We start from the raw sequence: 11562 nt of genomic DNA on the forward strand, positions 1-11562 counted from the left end.
AATCTTTAAAATGTAGTAAAGAATAATTAAATTCTGCTTCGTTCACAATTTGTCACGTTTTATGAATATTATTTATAGTATTATACTCGATAATAATTGTATTCTTAATCTCACATTTCATTGTTTTCAATTATTTTTGATAATTACTTCGAGAGAATAAATGCTTATATGAACACAATTATAATTGATATGGTACTAAGCAAAATAATACAAGAACATTCACGAATATGTAGATGTTCCTTGACTTCAAAGTAACTGTATTTTATGAATATATTATAGATATATATATATAGCAATTTGTACTTTAAATTGTTTATAAATCTACATTACATTGATATTTTCATAGCACATTTTATACAAAAAATTAGACATTTGATTCACAAGTATTGTTGCTTCGTTTCCTGGTTACGTCAAGTCAAATTTGTTAATAAAATAATTCATTCCTTAATTTAGCAACACTAATGCTCATTTTCGAAAATCAAGTTAGATAAAAATATTTCAAAGTCAATAAATTATATAAAAATAAAGTAACTTTAACTTTTTTTCCTTTTTATTTATTTTCATAAACAAAATATTCTATTGCTGGTAATTATGACAAAATTAAATATTCGTAGAAGACACTGATTTATTAAAAACAATAATTATAATTTTGTTTAATAGCAAAGATAACTTAATTTTTAACATATTCATCATGTAAATCGTTTAAAATTCACTATTTTTTGCAAAAATATGTTACAATATTCGATACGTATATAGACAACAGTAAACACAAAATATTTGACGCAAGATTTATATTATTTATGGTTCATTATATATAAATTTGATGTACATATACTCATTACAATATTTGTGTATGTAAGCAATCAGAATTACAGATCGTTTCATGTATATATATATTATAAATATATATTATATATAATATATATTATATATTATATATATAATTATATACATTATATATATAATATATATTATAAATTATATATATAATTATATACATTATATATATATATAAACAATTTGTAGCTTGGAATATCTTTAAACATTCAAATAAACTTTACATGTATATGTTTGATTTGATATAAAATAATGAAGATTATTACAAAGCATTGAAACATAAACGAAATGTACGAGTTTAAATCAAAGCATGGTAACAACTGCTTCCTAAAAAGAGTACATATTTATAACATTCTTTACAATTGCACTAAATCTTTTTCTAACATTTTGCCGATTGCAATAAACATTGATATTCTTATTCAAGCACATCAATGTCTCTGCGAGACTTTTCAATTAGCTAGATCTTAAAAGCAAAAGAATATATACATACACACGTAGTTATATTAAACTCACAAAGGTATACATTAATGCGTATAGATATATCCTTTGGTACTAATAAATTTATTAATTTAAGATAAAGTTTGAATAATATATTTAACGCTAACATTATGCACCAGACATTACTCGTTCTTTTTATTTGCTTCACTTTTTGGACGATCTTTGATAGATTCTTGCTTTTTGTCTTTAATCATTTTAACTTCCATTTCGCCAGAAAAGCCAAATTCATTTACTCTAGCATGATCAGTTTTATATATCCATCTTTGGTACAAAAATATAAAGAAAACGATGTCATCGCGGAAACAACCAATTCTATATAATGTTGGCATCTTTACAACAAATGCAAAAATATCATCAATAAATGTATTTAAAAATTTATAAGACATCATACGCCATGGAAGATGTGCCACGCTTTTTAATTTGTAATTAATAAATAACTGTGGTGTCATCATAATAAATCCAAACGTTAATAAAAACCCATAGAGCATATTAAGAACCCAAGAATACCATCCTTTATGTTCTAAATACATCAATGAATAAATTGCATATCCTCCTAGAAGAGGATAAAGAGTCCACGATAAATATTTAAAAGCAAGCCTATCATATTCTTTTGTGGATGATTCTACATATGATCCTTTATCATGGAAACTTATTTTTGGGAAGATATTGAGTATTTTTGAGTTTCTATCAACAGTAATATTTACGACCTTATTAATTTTCCATATTTCTATGCATAAACCTATCGCGCAACTAATCCGAACCACTGTATTTGTGTCGTTGTCAAGAACATACAATGAAACAATCAATGATTGAAAAACATTGAAAAATACAGATCGAACTGATAGTCCTTCCAATGAATTACGATTGTTCCAGAATTGTATATCTAAAAAAATACATAAAAGAGCATTTAAAAATAATTTATAATTTAATAATTGTCTATTTATAAACATTAAATTACTTATTTTTAACTTTACCATTTTTAAATGCTAAAAATTCGAATACACTGTGTAATACTGATACAATTATAGTCAGACCCAATAGGTAAGGATTAGTTTCCAATAGTGTTTCTTTTAAAGTATCTTGATCATCGTCTTCTTCGTCTGTTGAATCTCCTATATAAAAATATTATTAGAAAACTTTGTTTGTACTTACTTTAATGTTATTCACAAAACAACATACCCATAAGTGAAGATATCCATTTATTTCTCATTGACTGAGCTGCATAAATTTGCCACTTAAATAATGAAAGTGGTTGATAAGTTAATCTAAGTTCAAGCTCTTTAACAGTATCATTTAAGGGTTGATAATCTCTTTGCATATTCCAAAAATCGTTCATATATATTATAGGCTTATAGAATTTCTCACCAGGTAAAAAATGAATATCTATTGAAAAGAAGTATTTATATTAATTACATACATTTACATAAATAAAGATTAAAATATGTTAAGGGGAAACTTACATGTATCTAAAGGTGGAGATATTTGACCATATACCCAGTTAGTATGATCTGTTACTAAATTAATAGTTAAATTTGGATGCCAATGTGATAAATATTCTTGATTCATTAGTTCAGCTTTCTACAATGAATATGAATATAAATATCTTTACTTTCATATATATATAAAATGAACTACAAAGTATACACACCTCAATTTCTTCTTTACTTGCAGTAGTTTCACCAGTTAATAGATTGTGCCTTTTTTGATATTTAACTTTTTTGAATTTATTTAACATTTTTCTAGAGTACGACATATAATCTCCTGCATAGTTTTTTCCATCTTTGGGGTTCGGAGACTTTCCACTTTTAGTGACATATATATGAAGATATATAGACCCATTATTTTTTAATTGATCGGTTGCAACGAATTTATAATTTCTAACTTTTGATCCATCTTGAAATGGTCCACTGTACCAATCTCCATATACTAATCCTTGTTCTAACCATACTAATGTTCTTGGATCATCAAATTGCTTAAAATTCTCTGATTCTGATAAATAAACATGTAAGTCAAATAATGTTCCATTTTCAAATATATTTACAGCTTGTGAATGTGCTGGATTGATAACACCAGGAAACTGAGAATTATCAGTTTGAAGTCGTCTGAATAGATGACTGATACAATAGATGATGAGGGCACGTATAATTAAGGATTTTGTTATTGCGAAAAATGATTCTAGGCGTGTTGGTTGATATTTTTTCCTTTGTTCGTCAATTTCTGCGTTTACCTATATATAGATAGAAGAAAAAATAAGTTTTTAACATATAACTTCGATAAGATTAAAGTAAACGAAATTTGCAATATCATCGCTGTATTGAACAAAACAGGTTGCAACGATTATTTACATTAGGTTTATTACACTACTAAACAATTATTTATATATCATTGATAAATTTACAAATTTGGTAAATTATATATTATACTGGAATCAATTTTTAAAGAAATTTTCAAGTGAAATTAACATGTGAAACGACAATAAAATTAAGCTCATTACTTTTGATGAAATACGATAAATATTTCCAGGGATAAAATAAATTGTAAAATGAGAAAATACAAGACAACAATACATATAATTAACGCACATCTCTTTCTTCGTTGTTTTCTGTAGAAACTAATTCTCCATTTTGTTGATTGTTATCCATACTATCTTTGATGCTTACTTCCTTACGATCGTGATTATCATTTTCAGCACCCACCATTTTTGTGTTCAGATTGTTTCTCGTGCCCGTTTATTGGCGTGTATTCCCTTTGCATTTTCAGAGGGAGTTGTACATACCGGATATACAATATATTTCATAAATCACATGTTTCATGACACTGAACTTGAATTCCTCGTATATTTAATCAAATAATATAAAATATATGCGATGAAATGTATTTACTATTTTTGATATTATAACTAAATTCGTTAAACTTATAAATAATAACACATAAATTGATTGTTAGTAAAATTATAGATAATTTATAATCATTAACATTCCAACTTAAAAAAAATAAAAACGTAAAATACGAACTAGTTCTCTGTCAATTTTCAACTTTTCTAAATAAATCTCTTTTAATAAATGCTATTCAGCTTCATGTCTGTTGTTATATTACTAGTGATATCTAACTAGGAGAATAAATAGTTAATTAAGATTGGACCTGAAAAATCACATGTTTTGGCGGGAATAATGTGACATCTTGGAACAGGTTAGATGCAACCTGTTATCAATTATTGTAATAAACTTTTGTGACGTTATTGTATTATATCTTTAAATTAAAATTATGTGGTGCACTACGCCTGAAATTTCATGGCATAATCGTGATCCAGTTTTAAGTATTGATATACAGGCTGGAGTTTATGAAACGCCAGAGAATGAAATTTTTTGGCGACTTGTCACTGGCGGTGCTGACTCGCACGTCTTGGTAATATTATACAAATAATTCGTATTAAATATTTTTATATTAAATATAATCTAGAATAGAAATTTTTATTTGTGAATTACTTCATAAAATTAGATATGGCATTTAACAACGAATGATAGTGGAGTTGCTACTGTGAAATGCGTAACCGATTTAGAACGACATCAAAGAGCAGTAAATGTAGTGCGATTTTCACCGTCGAAAGATATTTTAGCATCAGGAGACGATGGTTGGTAATATTATAAAGGATTAATTAGGAAGAGATTTTTATTAAAACTAAAATACATTGCAGAATCAACTATAATTTTATGGAAACAAAAGGAGGACTGTGAATTTTTTATTAATTCTGATGAATCTAAAGATAAAGAAAAATGGATTTCCTGGAAAGTATTAAGAGGACACCTTGAGGATGTTTATGATATCAGTTGGTCTCCAAATTCTAATATGTTAGTTTCGGGATCTGTAGATAATACAGCTATTTTATGGGATGTTCACAAAGGGCGTTCTATATGCATATTATCCGACCATAAAGGTTTTGTACAAGGAGTTTCATGGGATCCTTGTAATCAATATATATCTACAATAAGTACAGATAGGTAAATATATTAAATGTTAATAATATTTGTGATACTTTTAATATAATCATCAAATAATTTGTTTATAGGATATGTCGTTTGATTGATATAAATACTAAAAGGACAGTGCAACGGGTTTACAAGGCAAAAATTCCAACACCACCAGACCATCCACTAAAAGATAAAGTAGTACGCTTGTTCTATGATGATACTTTTAAATCATTCTTTAGAAGATTAACATTTTCTACCGATGGATTATTACTTATTGTACCTTCTGGTATAATTGAACCTTTAGAAACTACTGAAAGAATATCTAATACAACTTTAATTTTCTCAAGATATAATTTAAAAGAGTAAGTTATTTATATTTTACATATTAACATATGATTATTATTATATAATAATCTAATTATATAGTAGATATAATGTGATGTCATTTTTAGACCTCTTCTACTTTTACCTTCTTTGGATGATTGCACTATCGCAGTTCGATGTTGTCCAGTTTATTTTGAATTACGAAAGGATGGCCCAACACCAGTGATAGCATTACCCTACAGAATGGTGTTTGCTGTTGCAACTCAGCATTCAATAATGATTTACGATACACAACAAATTTCACCAATTGCTGTGATATCAAATATTCATTATACCAGATTAACTGATGTTGCATGGTAAGCAATGATTACATAACATTATTTTTAAATGAGAAGAAAAAATTAATCTATTTGATGCTCCTAGGTCAAGCGATGGTAGAATATTAATAGCTTCTTCAACAGATGGATATTGTTCTATAATACAATTTCAAAAAGGTGAATTAGGTGAAGAATGTAAAAGGCAAAGTAGTACCACAACAAAATCTAGCACTATTAATAATGATTTTATGCAATCTACGACATTAAATTCTAGTGCTAAAGATACATCAGAAAAACATTTATCGACCAACGATATAGATAATAGTGCTATGGATATTGAGATTATAAAATCAAAAGAAAAAGAAACTTTCATTAGGAATCCAGAAAGTGCCTTAAATCAAGATAATAAATTATTAGATAACATTATTAACGAGAAAAATGACATAAACAATAAGGAAACAGAAGAGACTGAAGATATCGTATTAGTTTATAACGAAGAAAGCACTACTGAAGTTACGAAAGCAAATATAAAACATACACCTAAGGAAAAAGAAGTGCCATTAATAATTTCTAATAAAGCACCCCGAAGAGTACAATTAATTACACTTTCTAGCCCAAAGGGATTTAAAAAAGAGTAATTTCGAGTTTGAAATACGACTAACAATTAAAAAATATATTGACATATCTATATATATTTTTGTAATATTTCCTTTTGTATATTATATTTTGTATTATTGCAATAAATATATAAATTATAGATTTGATTTATGACTATTATCGTCTTCCATTTAATTTATTAATTTCCGTTTAATTTTTCGCGGCATTCGTTATATAGTACGATATAATTAATGAATTATGTACAAATCGTATATGACCATTATAATATTTTTATTTATATTTGTATAGCCGTTCACATAAAAAAAAAATGCTTGTAATTCTGATAAATTTTCATAAATTGTTTCATCTCCTTTATTTATTACCTAACGAATTATGTAATCTATTAATTATTACAATTTGACGATACGTTTGAAGTATCATACAACTTTTTGTCTCATTTATATTTTAACTATACGCGGACACTATAGCAGTAGCCTTTGTCACCTGTGAAACTTAGAACAGATATTATATATCTATGAATAATAATATGGCGTATCACAGTGATCTGACTATTCGTTCAGTCAGACAGTAGTTGAATCGTGGTTCGTCCTGACACGTTTTTTCACCCTTAAGATTTTACATCATCAACCATGGTAAGTATATTAATTATCATACATTTTATTGTTATTTCATAAAAATTGTAATTAAAAGCTATAATTATAATCTATTGTAGTTAAAGTTATTTTTAATAATTATAGTTATTATAGACATCGATTAAAAAAATTTTAAATACAAAAATTTCAATTTTCTTATTATATTATCATTGGGAAAGATTGAATTTTCGAATACATATAGTGATTCTTATATGCTATAATAGTTAATAGATTATAATTCAATTCAAAACTATGCAGTACTAACATTGTGTATAACCAGCATATCCTTTAATTATAATATACTGTGCTTCCTTCTAGTTTAATCGACCGATTAGAGAACTGTCAATAGCAAATCGTGTATAAGACAGTTTCCGAAGTTAAGGTTCATACAACGAATACATTATAGTTGGATAAATATTTCAGGGAATCAAGAGATCGATTTTTAACTAACGCGGCATAGAACCCAATAAACAAAACTCCAATTTACATATTTACAACTTGAATTTCAATTTAGCTTATTAATTGCAATGCAAATAATGTTTAAATAATATCCATTTTTGTCTTTGAAAATATATTTAAAATACTAGCGATCGAACGAAGTAAAGTTTTTAACTGCTGGTTAGTACGAGTGTTTCATAATTCACAGTCGGAAGATTTCACAGAAGACAATTAAGTTGGTCGTTTTAAAAAGAATATCTTAAAATATTCATGTTTACCGCAAGAAAAGTAAAAGAAACGTAACAATTAAATTGACGCGTATACTCTGGCGAGAATCGTAATTTTAATCTTTTTAAATTCATATTGATGTCGTAATAAATTCTGTTTTGCATTAAGAATTAAAATATTCTCTAAATTTAATTACATTATAGAGTAATAATAATCATAAGTGTATTAGTACGTATATTTGAATGTATAATGTACACGTGTATAGAAAAATGATCGATCGAATCGGTAGTTGTTCCTTTCGCTCCGAAGATCATTTGTTTGGCGACCGCAAAATTGTGTCACGTACAAAACGATGTTCGATCAAGCTGCTATGGTTACAGTATGTCAACCTGTAAAAATCGATTTTTAGCATGATGCACCTAGAGAATGTAAACTACCGGAAGAGTCTATGACTCTCCTATGCCCCGTATGCATAGCGGCAACGAGTCGATCTCTAACTATAATGTCCTCTTTTAGATCGCGACTAGATTATTAAACGAAGATATGATAGGTCAAGGTAAAAAAGCTCTGCGATTGACTGACAGGTATAAGATTGCTTTATGTCGATGGAATTTCGACATGTCAGTTCGACAATCACATCGTGCTGAGTGCTTTAACTGATCTAGTTTAGAAACGTATAAGTTAAGTGATTCGCTTATTTCAATCTGCCGACGTCTTTTATAAACCATTTCAACGGAAAAATTCGATCCCATCTATTTCTAACGATGAAAATTCCTATTTCATACCTTTTTAAACAACAAGAAACAGCTTATGCAACTTATGTCATTTGAGATGTTTCACAAAGCGAAAACGTATATAAACATTAATCGAATACAATTAAATAGTAGTTTTAAATATTCTTTCGTTCGTGCTTTGTACTTTTTATTAATCGTCTCCATACAAAGTAATTGATGGCAAAAGAGTTACATTAAAAGATAATGGCAAAAAAGGTATGGCATTCAAATTATGGCAGACAAAGTCGATAGTAAATTCAGACGTTTCATTTTTATTACTACGGATCTTCGATCGTAATTAAAATCGGTTTATAATAATAGTGTTAAATACGGTTATGACAATTATTAAATATTTTTATTCATATATTATTACAGCGGGAATGTATATCCATTCATATTGGACAAGCTGGCGTCCAAATGGGTAACGCTTGCTGGGAACTATACTGCTTGGAACATGGAATTCAACCTAATGGACAAATGCCCAGTGATACCACCGTTGGTTACGGGGATGATTCTTTCAACACATTCTTTTCCGAGACCGACTCAGGAAAACACGTTCCAAGAGCCGTGTTCGTTGATCTCGAACCAACAGTAGTAGGCAAGTCGATTGACGAAAAAGTCTCGATTTCCTTGCTAAAATGTTTCCATGATGTTTTAGATGAGGTTCGTACAGGTACATATAGAGAACTGTTCCACCCGGAGCAGCTAATCACGGGCAAAGAAGATGCCGCGAATAATTACGCGCGAGGCCATTACACCATAGGTATACGTCATACGTGCAATTTGCGTAAATTGAAAATTTGAACAACGAATTATCTTTACTCTCGTTTTCTTCGTCTCTTTCAATTTTAAATTGTACTCTCTAGGGAAAGAAATTGTAGACCTGACTTTGGATCGAATTCGCAGACTCACTGAACGATGCAAAGGTCTGCAGGGTTTTCTAATCTTCCATTCGTTCGGTGGTGGCACAGGATCAGGATTTTCGAGTTTAGTGATGGAAAGATTGTCCGTTGATTATCCAAAGAAAAGTAAATTGACTTTCAGTATTTATCCCGCGCCTCAGGTAAACACGATTAAAAATATGAACTTTTAATATTCGTTAACGGTAAATTATAATAATTATGTGTTATATGATGAGTTATTTATTAGGTATCGACTGCCGTTGTAGAACCATATAACGCGATTCTTTATACACATCCAACATTAGAACATTGCGACGTGGCCTTCATAGTTGACAATCAAGTATGTATTCCTACTCCGTATCTACGATTCTTATGATCAATCAAAGTTCAAGTTTAAAATACCATCACTTCGCGCCTTCTATATCAATTTATTAATAATTGATAACGTTTCACATAGGCCATTTATGAATTATGCAGAAGGAATTTAAGCATCGATAGACCTACGTACACAAATTTAAATCGTTTAATTGGACAAATCGTTTCATCAATAACCGCAAGTTTACGATTCGATGGAGCTCTTAACGTTGACCTTACCGAATTTCAAACAAATTTAGTACCATATCCGCGTATTCATTTTCCTCTTGTAAGTCAGTTATAAATATTTCGTAATTCTGCTAAAAATAAAAATATAATATATATATATACATGACTTATTATATTTTTATTTTATATGTACATATATAGATTTATGTAATAATGTTGCAAAATTTCATTTGTGCTCTACGACACAAATATTTCAAATGTTTTAGTAAGACATAACAAAATTTATAGCTTATATTCTGTAGGCAACTTACGCTCCAGTTTTATCAGCTGCAAATGCTAGTCATGAGAGAATTACAGTAGCGGAGATAACGAATTCGTGTTTTGAACCAAATCATCAAATGGTGAATTGTGATCCGCGTAGAGGAAAATACATGGCAGTTTGCATGCTTTACAGAGGAGATGTTGTTCCCAAAGATGTGAATGCTGCTATTGCGACGATCAAACGACAGAAACACATTCAATTTGTCGAATGGTGTCCGACTGGTTTTAAGGTTCGTTCGACAATTATGTAAGATAATTTTTCCTTATATGAAAAAGAAAGAGGAATATTTAACGCGGCCTTTACAAAACAGGACTGCGTAAGAAATATTTTAAATTAGTTAGAAGACATTAATCCTTGTCAAAAATTCTAATTATACCAACGGAAGAGGTAGTCAGATATAGTTAAATTCCAGTCACATAGACATAGAATTGTATTTTTTACTACACTTTTTGTAGGTAGGAATAAATTATCAACCGCCCACTGTGGTACCAGGAGGTGATCTTGCAAAAGTAGAAAGAGCTGTATGTTGTCTTTGTAATACCACTGCAATAGTTGAAGCATGGGCTAGAATCGATAATAAATTTGATCTGATGTATGCTAAACGAGCGTTTGTTCATTGGTAAACTGATATCTCTATTATTTTGTGGCATTTAAATTTGAGAAGAAGTTTTTTAATCTTCCTAAACCTTTTTAAATATAGGTTTGTCGGCGAAGGTATGGAGGAAGGTGAATTTTCGGAAGCGAGAGAAGACTTAGCAGCTTTAGAATTGGATTATCGTGAAGTTCAAGAAGACGCAGCAAATACCGAAGATGAAGAAGAATATTGATTCTTTAAATGTATCGAAAATGTATTATTTACACTCAATTTTCTGATTGAAATATAATAAATAAGATTAATAACTTGCGCGTTTATCGTGAAAATTCATATTTCGTTTTCGTTTGTACTATACTAGGTAATATGATCCATGAACCAATCATTGAATTTTACTGAGTTACTGAGAACAAAAATACATTTTATTTTACAAGTATAACTAGTTAATTATCTGAAAAAAAAATAAAACAACTGTATTTTAAAAATGTATACTATAAAAATTTAAATATAAGTTATTATAAAATAAATTTTACATAAAATATTATTTTAATCCCCCCCCCCCCCTAATTT

The 11562-nt window shown here is 28.7% G+C and overlaps 3 protein-coding genes across 4 annotated transcripts; 2 read left to right on the top strand and 1 right to left on the bottom strand.

The window, feature by feature from the left end:
- Positions 1 to 605: 605 nt before the first annotated feature.
- On the bottom strand, positions 606 to 4184 carry LOC126867634 (putative lipid scramblase CLPTM1). The gene is made up of 6 exons (XM_050622342.1): positions 3918 to 4184; positions 2984 to 3562; positions 2796 to 2913; positions 2515 to 2718; positions 2310 to 2447; positions 606 to 2218 (listed from the first exon to the last, which is right to left on the bottom strand). The coding sequence occupies exons 1-6, from the start codon at positions 4032 to 4034 to the stop codon at positions 1458 to 1460; spliced, it is 1917 nt and encodes a 638-aa protein (XP_050478299.1). The 5' UTR covers positions 4035 to 4184; the 3' UTR covers positions 606 to 1457.
- A 204-nt stretch (positions 4185 to 4388) lies between these two features.
- Positions 4389 to 6708, top strand: LOC126867635 (chromatin assembly factor 1 subunit B). Its single transcript, XM_050622344.1, has 6 exons — positions 4389 to 4740; positions 4834 to 4966; positions 5030 to 5333; positions 5402 to 5665; positions 5756 to 5983; positions 6051 to 6708. Exons 1-6 carry the CDS (start codon positions 4600 to 4602, stop codon positions 6580 to 6582), a joined length of 1602 nt encoding a protein of 533 aa, XP_050478301.1. The 5' UTR covers positions 4389 to 4599; the 3' UTR covers positions 6583 to 6708.
- A 350-nt stretch (positions 6709 to 7058) lies between these two features.
- LOC126868121 (tubulin alpha-2/alpha-4 chain-like) lies at positions 7059 to 11455 on the top strand. Of its 2 annotated transcripts, none has more exons than XM_050623341.1 (9): positions 7059 to 7194; positions 9009 to 9231; positions 9292 to 9396; positions 9500 to 9696; positions 9783 to 9875; positions 9993 to 10178; positions 10381 to 10629; positions 10856 to 11019; positions 11101 to 11454. In XM_050623341.1, the coding sequence occupies exons 1-9, from the start codon at positions 7192 to 7194 to the stop codon at positions 11225 to 11227; spliced, it is 1347 nt and encodes a 448-aa protein (XP_050479298.1). In that variant the 5' UTR covers positions 7059 to 7191; the 3' UTR covers positions 11228 to 11454. The 2 variants fall into 2 exon arrangements, with proteins under 2 accessions (XP_050479298.1, XP_050479297.1); XM_050623340.1 differs by lacking the exon at positions 7059 to 7194 and adding an exon at positions 8374 to 8849 and having other exon boundaries at positions 11101 to 11455.
- Positions 11456 to 11562: the final 107 nt, after the last annotated feature.

The sequence above is a fragment of the Bombus huntii genome, chromosome 7 (genome assembly GCF_024542735.1).
Source record: "Bombus huntii isolate Logan2020A chromosome 7, iyBomHunt1.1, whole genome shotgun sequence".
In the NCBI taxonomy this organism is placed as follows: domain Eukaryota; kingdom Metazoa; phylum Arthropoda; class Insecta; order Hymenoptera; family Apidae; genus Bombus; species Bombus huntii.

Coding starts and splice junctions, on each gene's coding strand:
- LOC126867635 (XM_050622344.1), top strand. CDS start 4,600: ATGTGGTGCACTACGCCTGAAATTTCATGGCATAATCGTGATCCAGTT. Junction 4,741..4,833: donor GTGCTGACTCGCACGTCTTG/GTAATATTATAC, acceptor TCATAAAATTAG/ATATGGCATTTAACAACGAA. Junction 5,666..5,755: donor TCAAGATATAATTTAAAAGA/GTAAGTTATTTA, acceptor TGTCATTTTTAG/ACCTCTTCTACTTTTACCTT.
- LOC126867634 (XM_050622342.1), bottom strand. CDS start 4,034: ATGGTGGGTGCTGAAAATGATAATCACGATCGTAAGGAAGTAAGCATC. Junction 2,914..2,983: donor CAAGTAAAGAAGAAATTGAG/GTGTGTATACTT, acceptor TATTCATTGTAG/AAAGCTGAACTAATGAATCA. Junction 2,448..2,514: donor ATGGATATCTTCACTTATGG/GTATGTTGTTTT, acceptor ATTTTTATATAG/GAGATTCAACAGACGAAGAA.
- LOC126868121 (XM_050623340.1), top strand. Junction 9,697..9,782: donor GTATTTATCCCGCGCCTCAG/GTAAACACGATT, acceptor GTTATTTATTAG/GTATCGACTGCCGTTGTAGA. Junction 10,630..10,855: donor GGTGTCCGACTGGTTTTAAG/GTTCGTTCGACA, acceptor CACTTTTTGTAG/GTAGGAATAAATTATCAACC.